Below are 12586 nucleotides of genomic sequence, written 5' to 3'. Positions count from 1 at the left end.
ATTCCCCAAACCCTTCTGCTCAAGGGAGGCAGAGGACTGCATGAATTGGTGGCAAATGGACAGCGAGGGTCTAGCAGGCTCCTTGGAGAGAACGCTGCCTGTCCTCTGTCCTACACAGACTTCCCTCAGCTCCTGTGCCTCCAGGATGAAGTAATGGAGCCAGGCACTGCAGTGAAGGAAAAATCCCAACGTGCAGCCATGCTGAGAGGAGTCAGAGGGTTTGGAGGAGAGGAAAGGACTGAGGAGAAAAGCAGACTGACCAGCACTTGGCATCATCAATAACAAAACACCCTTCTCTGTGACCAGAGTGCTGAGACAGAGATGAAATCACTTGTGTCTCTCCCCCTGATCTTACTACATTTCCACCTACTCCCACAGTAAAGGATGAGTAACTCCAATAACTCGCCTTTATTTAGAGTGCACCCGATGGCAGACAGTGCTGCCAGCCTGATCCTGGAGCTCACATTTCACCCTCCTGCTACGAGCACTGGCTTGTGTCAGCACCCTCACAGCAAAGGAGAGAAGCAGAGCAGGTTGAGAGATACCAAGGGGACTTGGAAAGCGTAGGTGCCACCTCTTCACTCATCCTCAGTTAACAAAACAGGGCCTAGTGAGTGTTTAATTGGCAAACATATCAGTCTAAAATAAACTAACTGGTGCTGCTGCTTTAAAATGCTAGTGCTGGCTGAGAAAGGTGAAAACACCTCCCGTGCATGGTGTCTATGCCCTGATTGTTGCATTTGTTGCAGAAAGACAAAATTCTAGTTCCTACATTAGAATTTGACAGTTAATTTTCATATTTTTCAAAAGCTAAACTGAAATGCTGCTGGAGATTAGGAATGACTCCTTCCTTAGGAACCTAAGAATAGTACCTTGGTTTTGGAGAGCCTTTCAAACCAGCCTTTAAGAGCTGGAACTGTTCATACCTGCATGCACAGCTACACACAAAGGCCTACATGTGCCTATACAGCTTAATATATATATTTTTTTTTTTCCATACCCTGTGAGAGTCCCCTTTGAACATTGTGCCTTGTGTTGCATGACCTTTATCCACGTTCCTCCAAATGGCTTCCATAATAAAAGCCAACAGATATAATATTTAAATGTGGTTTTAACAAGGCAGGTCTGTTTTTGGCTTTATAAGAATCAGTAAGAGCACCTTTAGAAAAATGCCTTTTTCCTAACAAAAATATGCAATGTCAAGCTTAACAATACATGGAAATAAACCTGCATTATGTAATAAGATTAGTGACATCAGATAAGTTATATAAATAAACTCTGTAACTTCTCAATGACAGAATGAAATTTTGATCCTCTATCCAAACCAAAATATCCAGATTTGCTGAACTTTTATTTATTTTTACTTGCAGTATGCATGACAGACTGGAAGTATATATTCAAAACATCAGTAAGAAAAAAATAAATCAGTTTCACAGTCACTTTGGTGCACATTAGTCTCATAAAAAAATATTGAAAAGCAAACTGAATTGGCACATCTTTAATATTATGTTAAATACATACAAAACACTAATAAAATATCCCTGATAAACCAAAGTGCATATAGACATAGTGCACAATGCCCAGATACCTTATTGCACCATTCTCTATAGCCACCCATCTCTTGAAACATCACTAAACATTGTCTATTTAAAGGTAACAGTCATGAATATATTTATACAGTTAAACACCGATTATTTTACATAACAGTATTCAGTGCCAGATACGTGTCTTTGCTTTTTCACCTTGTCATGTAAATTGTTAACATGTTTCAGGAAATACTAACAGCAAAATTTAAATATGTGATCACATGATAATGACAAGTTTGAAGTGCTACACTGTTGACGACCCAAAGATTCAAAAATGCCACTTCTCCAAAAAATATTATCAAAGCAATAAGGTAGTAATTTGCTCCAAGACTGCAGTTTTACAGTTGATACATTTCTACTATTGGTACTGACTGTCACAAAGAACTTTATGACTTGTGAATTCCAAATCCTCAACACAAACACAGAAGGTGAAGCACGGATGCCAGTTAAATTTCATTAAGTCAGGCCACAATCCTGTCTCAATGAAGATATGGATATGCACTGTGCAAATTAACCTCCAATAAAATTTACTGCCCTCCAATAGTTATCATTCAAGTAAAAACACTCCATATGAAGATTAACTCAAGGTACCAGTGTACTGTTCATATTTAAAGCTGGATCTGGTAAATTAATGCCATTTACATTTCAACGTTAAGGCATTTTTCTAAAATTCATCTCCTAAGCAAAAAAAGCAATAAAAATTGAGGTAATTCTGTAGTAGTTCACACTGTTATGTTTGCCAGTTGACACATCTAAGAGCACACACACGCACACACACACACAACCGTACCAGTCAAGTCAGACATGCACATGGTGAAAAAAGACCAGAGATGTAATGAGTATAAACAGCTCCATGCTGAGCAGCTGGAGACATCGTAGTCAATGAAAACATCATATTGCCTCCGCCACGCTAAGAAAAACACCACCACGCCACCTTCACCAAGGACCACGCCTGTTCTGCTTTGGGATTGTTTCTAAAGTGAAAATACGCAAAACTGGCAAAAATTGTGCGATGGAAAAAATGAACGCAGCTTTTCTCGAGAAAAAACCCACCAAACAACCACTGGGAGTCTGGCGAGAGAGACGGCATCAGAGCAGCACGGGAAGGACCGACAGAAACTCAGCTTCTGCTTCCCAGTGAGCCCTCCCCGGGTCACAAACGTAAAGGTGAGGGTCAGGAATAAAAAATGAGCAGCAAGGGTGAGGAAAGCAACAGCACCACAAAGGAAAATGGAATGAAAAAATTCTTCCACTCATCAGACTACCCTGTCAGCGAACTGAAACCAGAGAGTTACGAGATTTCGGGTTTTTAGATAAAGGAGAACTTCAGCACTACAAGGTGTCATTATTGTGATGTGATCACATTCACAATAAGTTCTCAGTTTTGCTATCAAACTGAACATCAGGAACCAGTAAGAGCCTTTTTTCACCATCACCAAGCAAACAAGCAAACCGATCCCAGCTCCCTTTCAGAGGACTGCAACATACTGTGGAGATCCAACTTCACACATCCAACACTTCAAGACCTCCACCACCAGTGCTACGCAAGCTCCAGAGAAGAAAGACACCGAGCACCAAGTGCCTGGTGTGAAAAAACAGATTCAGCCCAAGATTTAAACTTGGCAAAGTCAAGGGAACTTTCCGCATAGAGAGAAGAAGAGAGCAAAAGGCAAAGTCCACATTCGATGTGGCATGCATTTAAGGGCAAAGGCAGAGTTATAAATGGGTCTTTTACTTGAAGATATTTTCTGGATCGGGTAGTCTGGATCAGGTCTTGACAGCCATTGTATCATGTAGGTTTTCTTTGAAGGATCAGAAACGTTTCCTTGAATAGAGGAAAAAAAAAAGATGCAACACAACATATGTTAGACAGTATTAAATTCTTGCCCTGTCAGAAGGGGACAAGCTCAGAGAGTGAGTGGGCTCCAGTTGTGAAGGAGCCCAGGGAAGGATTACAACCAGGCTGTGTGATTTTGGGCAAAGGGTGCCGTTCGGGGAGTTTGTTACAACTTGTGCCCAGCACTTCACAGCCAGCACTGAAGACAGCCCAAGGGCCAGTTCAGCAGCAGCACTTCTCATGGCAGTGTCACACATGTCCCCAGAGACATGCAGTCTAGCTTAGTTTCACAGACTCATTAAAATCTTTGTATTGGAGACTATAATTGACAGCTTGCTTCTAATTAATTAGAAATCACAAGCTACCCTGAGAGATATAGCAAGAAAAAAGAAAAATATGAATTACTTAATAATAGGAATGTGTGAAATGATCTCACAAGTATCATTTGCAAACAGCTGAAAAGCTAACAAGGATAAAGGTCTTGTTGGCCTGGATTAAGCAGGAACAAATTAGTTATAGCTTTTAAAAACTGAATTAGATAACCCCTGCAGATAATTTATGTTTGACAGAATGGAAAACAAGTCTCGAACTCTTGGTGGAGATGTCGTTAGCCAGAGCCCAGATGACCCCTGCCAATCCCCACAGGTCTCAGGGGTGCAGGGTTGGACTCAGGCACTGCTCCTCTCCCAGGGCAGCTGACAGCTGCTGGCCACATCCAGCCATCAGCACTGTGCTGAGCTCTGCCCCAGCTTCTCAGGCTGTCCTGGGCCAAGCAATGCTCCCCAGCAGGAGAAGAGCCCAAGGAGCCCATCGGCCACACAGCAGCTCCACATTTGGAATTCTGCTCAAAACAAGGACTATGGAGAAGTGTCCCCCCAGACAGCTGTAGCACACAAGTATCAGTACGATGAAGGCATTGCAAATAAATAAATTAATGCTTTTCCAACATGCAATAGAAGCCATAGAAGACAAGGCCTTACTGGGACACGGAGGTAGTCTGCAAATCCTTACGGTCTCTGGTTTATTCTCCTTGCACAGGCCGATGGCGTTGTCCCTGGTCCGGCACAGGACCGGGCGATCCTGGGTGCCATTGCCACAGCTGACAGAGCACTGAAAGGACATGCAGCAGTTACAGCCCAGCCACCCTCTGGAGACAACGGATTAGAAACCAGCTTTTCAATTTTAAAAGGCTGCCCTTGATTTGAGCTGACATGGTGCATTATTTGAGCCACTGCAGTAGCTACAGTAGCTAAGCAAGAGGGAGAGCCACTCACTGCTTCTTGTGGTATGCCAGTAATTGTGAAATACTCCAAGAATGAGCTATGGTCTGAGCACTAAACAAACAACTGTACATGCGAGTCATCTATTCCCAGAGCCATCTATTCACAAAGTCAGGGGTTGCATTACTTGTCATGCTCATTCCATCCAGTCAGAAACTAGTTGTTTGAGACCTCCAGAAAGGGACTGACCTGTGACCAGGGTCCTATTCTCCACTGTGCTGGACACAGCTCCCTGTTGCAGGGCCTCCTGCCCTCCGGGCGGTTGTTGTTGCAGTACTTGGTGTGGACAGAGCGATTTGTGTTGTCGTGGAGGGGCTGGATGCAGCGCACAGACCGTACCTGATACCCTGTCTTCCCACAAGATTTGCTGCAAGGCTCCCATTCTCCTGTAACCCATCTGGGTTGGTGAAAAGAGAGTGAGCAGAGTAAAATTCAAACTGTTGATCTGTAATTCTTAAACACAAGTTTAACATGATGCTAATACTAGTTCTAATACAGAATAAAGAGAAGATAGCAAAAAATCATGGTGAAGGTTATTTGACTGCCTCTGAAATATCATTAGCAAGACCCAGATCTTCAATATTACTTTCTCATTATCTCCAAGATAAGCATTATTCTTACTTGGCTGTATTTGCTTCGATTTTAAGCTGCCCTTTCCAAGACTGCACATAAAAATATGGTTGCTTTTATGTCAAAAGCAGCCACCCAAGGGTGCTGCTGAGCTTCCCAGGTCTGGGTGCATGAGAATGAGATGTGTCTTGTCTCATAATGTAGCATGAACCAGCTGTCCCCACAGCTGGTTCCCACATGAGTGAAACCAAAACATCTGGGCTAGAAATGCAGCTCCAGCCCGGCCTGCATCTGGGCACTCCATGGGCCATATCCCTGGCCAGACTCAATCTCTGAAGCACTGACAAAACCCTGGAAGTGCTGAGCTGGGGCAGATCAAGGTTGTCATCAACAAAAATGTTTGGTCTGGGGGAAGGCAACACTCCAGTGAAAACCAGAAGGTTCGAGTTCATAGTGTCTTAATCAGTATGGCCACTGATAAATGAAACCTAATGTTTGTAATGTGCTGTAGTTGAAAACTGCACTGATCACCCAAACTGGCTCATTAATCATAGCTACAAATTGTAAAGAACTTAGAGAAGAACAACAGGGACAGACAGGACTAGAGCAAATGTATCTAGACTACTGAAGCCTTGGTTTTATAATTAAGTGAAGATATACAGCAGTCTAAATATTTACGGAGTGCAGAAATTTGCAAGATGGAAATATTGTTCCATGTAGACAGCATTCATGGGATAAACTTAACCAAAAAATATACATAGTCTGGAGAAACACCCTGAGCTTGAAGGAATTGTCCTAAACTACTCATAAAATCCTGGGTTTGGAAATAGTGAAGAAATAGCAAAAGGCACTGCACTACACACTCCACTTAAATTGAAAGTAACAATTTCACCCAACTTTCTCTTTGTAACCTACAGAATTTCCACAGCTGTGGAGAAAGGCAAGAGCTGTCAAGCCATGAATCCTGAGGTGACTTCTGAGACAAAGATGAGTTTTTCCCAGAAGTGAAGAAGCAGCACATCAGTGTAGGGGGTGTCACAGAGCTTTGTAAAATCTCTTATATAATTGCCTCTCCTATGTACAAGAGCAAAATGCTTGGATGGCATTCTATGGAAACAGAGCAAACTGAAACTTCAGGGATCCAAGTACAATTTAGTATCCTATTGAGTCTTTGTGGTACCTGGGCCCAATTATATTTGCAGCTGAAAGGAGGATACAGTCCTTTCCAGAGAGCCTGAGATACGGTTAGGTTATTACTTCAGTTTTCCAATAAATAAACATTCAACCCTGACCCATGCTGAGTTTATGGGGCACAGTTTCTTGCCTTTTCTCTCTTTAAAATCTTTTTTTTGAAAGGAAGTTAGGAAATATTGTGTAGTATGTTCTATTTATTTGCTGTGATTCCTGGAACCTGTATTTAGTCCCCAGGGATAAAAGCTGGGATCAACATACTCGTTTCTTGTTGCAGTAGAAGCACAAAGAATATATTAGTCCTACATGTGGCAGGAATAACCTCCTGCCAGTCAAAAAAATCACCTGTAAAATGTGAATTATAATATTTATAACACTTGACTATGTAGAGCAAAACTGAAGGTACAACAGGCATTTCGTGCTGTACAAGGGCAGCCAGAGAAATCTAGCAGGTCAAATATTTTCCCTGTGTTTAAATGTCTGAAAATATGCTGTGAACTTTATGAAGATTTGGATTTGAGAGACTGGATGATACTGGTTGTCTTCTGTAGCACTCTGTACGTTTGTTCTGACATGGTTAACCCACAGCGTGTAAAATCCGCTGGTATAAACCGATACCTCAAGATGGCCTGAACACAAATGTCTGGATCAAGAGAGCACTTCTTTTCTAATCCAACTTATTAAATAAGTCATAGGAACCAGCAATCACAGAAAGAATATTTCTATGAGCAAAATAGAGCATGACATCCTCACAGTCCTGGGTCTCTGTAATGACCATGGAGGTGAAGTTAAAGCCCTCTCCCTTGAGGTGACAACACTGGGTGTGGGGTGGGTGTGGGGCCCCCGCACCTCCAGGGAGCAGCCCTGGGGTGCAGGGATGCTTACATGGGCTGGGAGCACTCCTGGAGGTTGCACACCCTGCGGATGGGTTTGGGCTTCTGGATCACCTCGCAGTAGCTCCGATGAACCATCTTGTGGTCCGTCTTCCTGCGGCAGCCGTACTTGGTGAACTGGTAGCCTGCAGAAAGACACTCCTCTTATTCTCAGGACTGGCAGACCTCACAGAGGGCTTGAGTTTCAAATGAACTGCACAAACGCTGTCAGGGGTTGCAGTAGGAACTGCAGGTGAACATGCTACCAAAGGAGCTGTAAGCTGCACCAAATAAACACTTACCACACGAATTTAACACCCCTAATTGTTCACCCCCCTTATTTTCCACGACTTTAATGAAAATAACAGCCAGATCCAGCATCTCAAAAACGTTCTGTAAACCTGCCTAGCCACAAACCAATGCTGCAACCTGACCATCAGCCTGGGGAACAGCATCAGGGTTCACATCTTGCCCCAAAACCGGAGTCTGACACTGCAAAGGCCACATCACTGGATGAGGATTTACAAAGGGCTGCCCCATGGCACCTTGAGGTTTGGCAGCTTCACAGCTTGGAGACCCTCATCCAAATCTTGCACACTCATGCAATTTTTCAGTTTCATAACCATAAATCAGAAATGAACCAGCCCAGATCTGCCCCCAAACCATTTAAGTCACATTTTAACCCCATTCACTATTTATTTATCTATTACTTAACTTAAATAAAACTCCTCCCTTACTCTGGTCTCCCTAATGTCTTGTGGCAATGAATGAATTTTGAATGATCTGTGGTTTTGTTTTTACCTCCCCCACAAGGTTTTGAACACTGGGACCATTTCTTCAAAGCCCATTCATATGACACTGAGTCCTCTTCCAAAACGTTATTGTTATCTACATTCAATGAATCTTCATGGATCATGTACTTGTAAGTCAAAGATATCTTGGAACCACCATGAGGAATCACCTAGTAAGAAAAACAGATGTAAGGAAAAAAGATATGAAAGACTGATATCAGGAACTCTGTGAGATGACATGAAATAGTCATCGTGGCTCACATATAAAAACATCCCCGCAGGGATCTCAGCCTTTTAGCTGCACTCAACGCGTTTTTCCCCTGATGAAAAAGTATATCCTTATGACACAGAGTTTCTAAACTGCATATTAAGAAAGACTGTTGTTGATTTAGACTTACTTTCCTTGCCAGCATTGGGCTGACATCATGATACTAAGTTTTTTCCATATCCCATCACAAAGGAAGGAAATTTTGTACTGAAATGATAATGGATAGTTCCACTAAAAGACAAAGCAAATTCAACTGCAGAAGTAACTGAAAGTGGAAAAGAAATTGCTTATATTTCTGATAAAACACAAATATTCTTACGATAATCCTGGAATTCTGCAAAGTTTTTTACTTAATCTTGATAGAAATATAAACTATTTAGAAAGAGGTTTTGTTATCACACTGCATTAAGACAAATGCAAGAAAATGGAACTCAATGTGAACAAAGTGCAAAATATTGGTCCTCCAGAAACATAATATTTATTCTTTCTTTGAAGTTCAGCTGGTGTAGACTAACACATTACAGTTGTTTTCAGAGGGATTTTAAATCAACTCACCCCTGCTAATTGCAGTCTATTGCTTCTTAGTTTGCAATGAAAAAAGAATATATTTGGCTGGTTTTGGGAACTATGGAACTGGCTTTGCCCTGAAAAAGGGAGCCAGGAAGCACAAGAACCCTGCATCTGCCTTTGCAGGATACATTTTCAAAACATGGATGGGAGAAGGAGCTATTAGATCCAGCTGATACGAAACACTCTGACCTTTTTTTGGCTAGTGCTCACAGGTCAGATAGATTAAGTACAGAGTCTTTACTCAGTGGCTGATTGCTAGGCCATCCACAGGAAATAATCAGGACAGCTGGTTGCTCAACACATAAACCTGAATTATAATAGGTCTCATACAGAGCAATGAATTAGGAGAAAGGAATTAAAATACATCTTCTATTGTCTTATAATTGAAGCAGATGTCTTCTTGTAACTCACATGAGGAATCTGAATTATATGCTAGCCCGTTATGGCTCCGTGGAAGGTGGTTTCCATTTGACTTACCAAAATAACTATTCCATTACGCAGTGGCCCCATGGTCTGCACTGTTTCTCTATCATCATCATTCCGATATTCCCACTCCACACCCATGTCAATAAAGACTTTAGAGTCTGGCACATAGTTGTCTTCACTTAGAATGAATCTCCCTGTTTCACGATTTTTAATAGCTGGGAACAACATAAGAAAAGTTAATATGAGAGGTTCGCTTCTCACCTCCAGTTTTGTTCTGCTCATGTCCCAGTGGAAGAAGCTGAAAAGGCCAGTGTGCATTTTCCCTGTTTCCTCACAGGTTTGGAAAGACTTTTTCAGGTGTCTCACTGAACTGCCAATGCTTTTCTGCTCAGCTCCAGAAACAGAAACATCAGTTGTCCTTTTTTTTTCCTTTTTCACAGCCTGCCTTGCCAGAGAAATGAGGCCAGTGCGGCTGCACCGCAGGGATCCAGCTGCCTGCTCCCCTATAACAACTTCTGAATCCACTGGCCAAATCCGAGCCAATTTGAGAGCCAGTGGGGGTCCCAGAGCTATTCAGCTCTTTCATATGTTGTAAGGCAGCTCAGAGGGCTGTTACTGCTCCATCAGAGAAAGGCTACTGAGCTAACCCCCAGCAGGTCCCCTCAGTGAGAGAGAGACACTAGAAACAGTATTAATTCTCCTGCACAGATCCAGTCCTGACACCAACACAGCCCTGTTAAGCTCCTGCTGCTCTGCAGGCACCTGCCACTGCACACAGAGCCTGGTTCCTCTGCTTCAGCTCTCACCAGTGCTCTGTCCTTCACCTGGAGACACTTCAGCCACCTTTGTATGAGGACAGGTTTTCACCTGAGATGGAAAATTTGCCCTCCTCATTAGAAGAAGCAGGGACTGTTTGTTATATAACACCAGATTTTAACTCCATTCTCTCTCTGGCAGCTACCTGAGCATCCTGGTCCCTCAGCAGTGGCCTCAACAGCGAGCCAGCTGTTCATGTGCACAGCACTCACCCCACCCCGACAGAACTCTGTCTGAAGGAGAATTGCTCCCAGATCCACAGGGCTGGATGCCCTGAGCAGCAAGGGAAGCATCCACTGGGGAGAAGCTGGGATGACTCACTCTACAATCAGCAGACCATTAGCTGTGAATCTACTTCCAATTAATAGCAGCCCACTAGTCCCTGCTTCCCATTGATTACAGGGCTCGGGGAGGAGAGGATTTCCATTACCTCCTAAACTGGATTGATTTGGCAGCCTCGTGTCAATACTGTTAGCAGGGGAGCAGAATCTGGAACAGATCTGGATATAGGTGGGAAATGACTGAGGGTGGGAAGCAAGAAAGATGCCCACAAAGACCATAGAATGGTTTGGGTTGGAAGAGACCTTGAAGACTGTCTAGTTCCAGCTCCCAAAGACGATAACATGGCACCCCATAAAGTAACTCAGTGCCTCTTCCAGCAGCTTTCACACATGCACATACCAACACAGAGATCTGGCTGGGACACTCTGGGATATAGCACAGGGAAATCGAATTGCCAAACAAGTTTCCTAATTTAACATACTTAGAGAAAGCACGTGGTGTGGGAGGGTAATGGGTAAACAAATGTATAAACACATTGTCAGCCTCCAGAGACAAAAATAAACACCAGAAAAAATTATTGTGACTGAAAATTTTCCTCCTTGTTACTTACCGAGATTATGAGCAGTGGCATCTGTTTCCTGTATAAGTAAATGTCTCGCACCAGCAGGAATTTCAAACATCTTAACGTACCCTATATTGTAGTATTCGAAAATATGGTTATGGATTAATACGCCACAAACAGGGAGGGTTTGTCTTAGGTTTTTAAATAAATCTTATTTTCTGAAAGCAGGGTGTATTAAACAAGATGAACTGAACCCAGCATTATTCCCATCCCCATTTTTGTGCCAGGTGATGGAATGTAACAGGGACAAAGGGCTTTGGGTCAGAAGAAGGGTGCCTGAAGTATCATCAACAGACTTTGCTTCAGACTGAAATGGCCTTTGAGCGCCAAATGCACCCACAGAGGCCACACAATCTCCTGCCTGACAGTGCCTGATGATGACATATTATTGCAGCTCTGCAGTGACTTGGACAAAGCAGCTGGGTGATATCAGCAGCACAAGTACATCCACAGCTCTGCAACAAGGAGCAGGGAAGTCTTCTTCTATGCATGCACAGGCCCTGGTAGCAACAGCTTTAACTGATCACTGGACAGAAGTCTTATTTTCAAATTATAAACACATCTGGAAGTAAGTCCAGATTGTTTATTAGAATTAAAGATGCTGCACATGATGTACTTAGTAATGGTATTTTCCATGAAACATAAGAGATCAAGAAGAAATACCCGGAATTCCCCAGGACAAGCCACACTGAATGTACTGACCTTGCTTTTTTGGTACTCTTGAAAATGTTCTTTTCACCACTTTGCAGTGGGAGTTATCTCCTCCACAGACACCACACTTATCTTCCTGCTTTGTGGAACCTATGACCCTGTCACACCCAACTTTCTGTGCACAAAAGAGAGAAACAGTCCTTTGTATTTATCCACCCTTCAATTCAAATGAGCCTGCACCTCATGTATCAATCCCACCTTCTGCTTCAGAAAAGCAGCACGCCTTGTAGTATTCTCCTGGAAGATCAACACCTAAACATATTTTAATACTTCCAGTTCTTATAATAGGTGTCAATTGGGTGATTATCTTTTTATATTATGCTTCTTAGTGGTTCTCTTACTGAAGGAAAGCAGAATGGTTAAGGAAAAGCTCTTAAGCCTCAGCTTATCTTAAGACAGATGCTTAAATTCCAGGAGAATCTAGGCATCTGTATGGGGATAAGCACCTCCACCAGTGCTTTGCTAGTCTGAGACTAATTCCTTTGAAAGATGACCTGCAGCAGATCCCGACTTAGAGGAACTGTCATTGATTTTTTAAAAATAGCATGATCAAATACAGAGAGAATGCACATCAGCCATATCCTAACACCACTTTCCTTGAAAGCTGCTGTGCGTTCCTGTTTCATTGTACATTCCACCCCCACTAAACCTCAGCAGGAAGAGCTTTCCTTGAAAGCTAATTGTAATAGATCATCTTAAAATACTGCATGAAATATTTCCTGTGTAGGTAGGTGCTTTTGGAACCGAGTCACATGCATGGCAAC

General features: G+C 42.7%; 1 protein-coding gene across 1 annotated transcript in view; it reads right to left on the bottom strand.

The window, feature by feature from the left end:
• The window catches only part of ADAMTS2 (ADAM metallopeptidase with thrombospondin type 1 motif 2), a 178181-nt gene that overhangs the window by 5800 nt on the left and 159795 nt on the right, over positions 1–12586 (bottom strand). The window contains exons 14-21 of the mRNA XM_069028479.1: positions 11814–11937; positions 11100–11180; positions 9443–9606; positions 8138–8297; positions 7350–7482; positions 4893–5100; positions 4404–4533; positions 3322–3411 (exon numbers count right to left, since the gene is read on the bottom strand). Coding sequence (XP_068884580.1) covers positions 3322–3411; positions 4404–4533; positions 4893–5100; positions 7350–7482; positions 8138–8297; positions 9443–9606; positions 11100–11180; positions 11814–11937 — 1090 coding nt within the window. The remainder of the gene's footprint in view (positions 1–3321; positions 3412–4403; positions 4534–4892; positions 5101–7349; positions 7483–8137; positions 8298–9442; positions 9607–11099; positions 11181–11813; positions 11938–12586) is intronic.

The sequence above is a fragment of the Aphelocoma coerulescens genome, chromosome 13 (genome assembly GCF_041296385.1).
Source record: "Aphelocoma coerulescens isolate FSJ_1873_10779 chromosome 13, UR_Acoe_1.0, whole genome shotgun sequence".
NCBI lineage: Eukaryota > Metazoa > Chordata > Aves > Passeriformes > Corvidae > Aphelocoma > Aphelocoma coerulescens.
The sequence above is the reverse complement of the archived record's forward strand: the minus strand, read 5'-3'. Positions and strand labels throughout refer to the sequence as shown.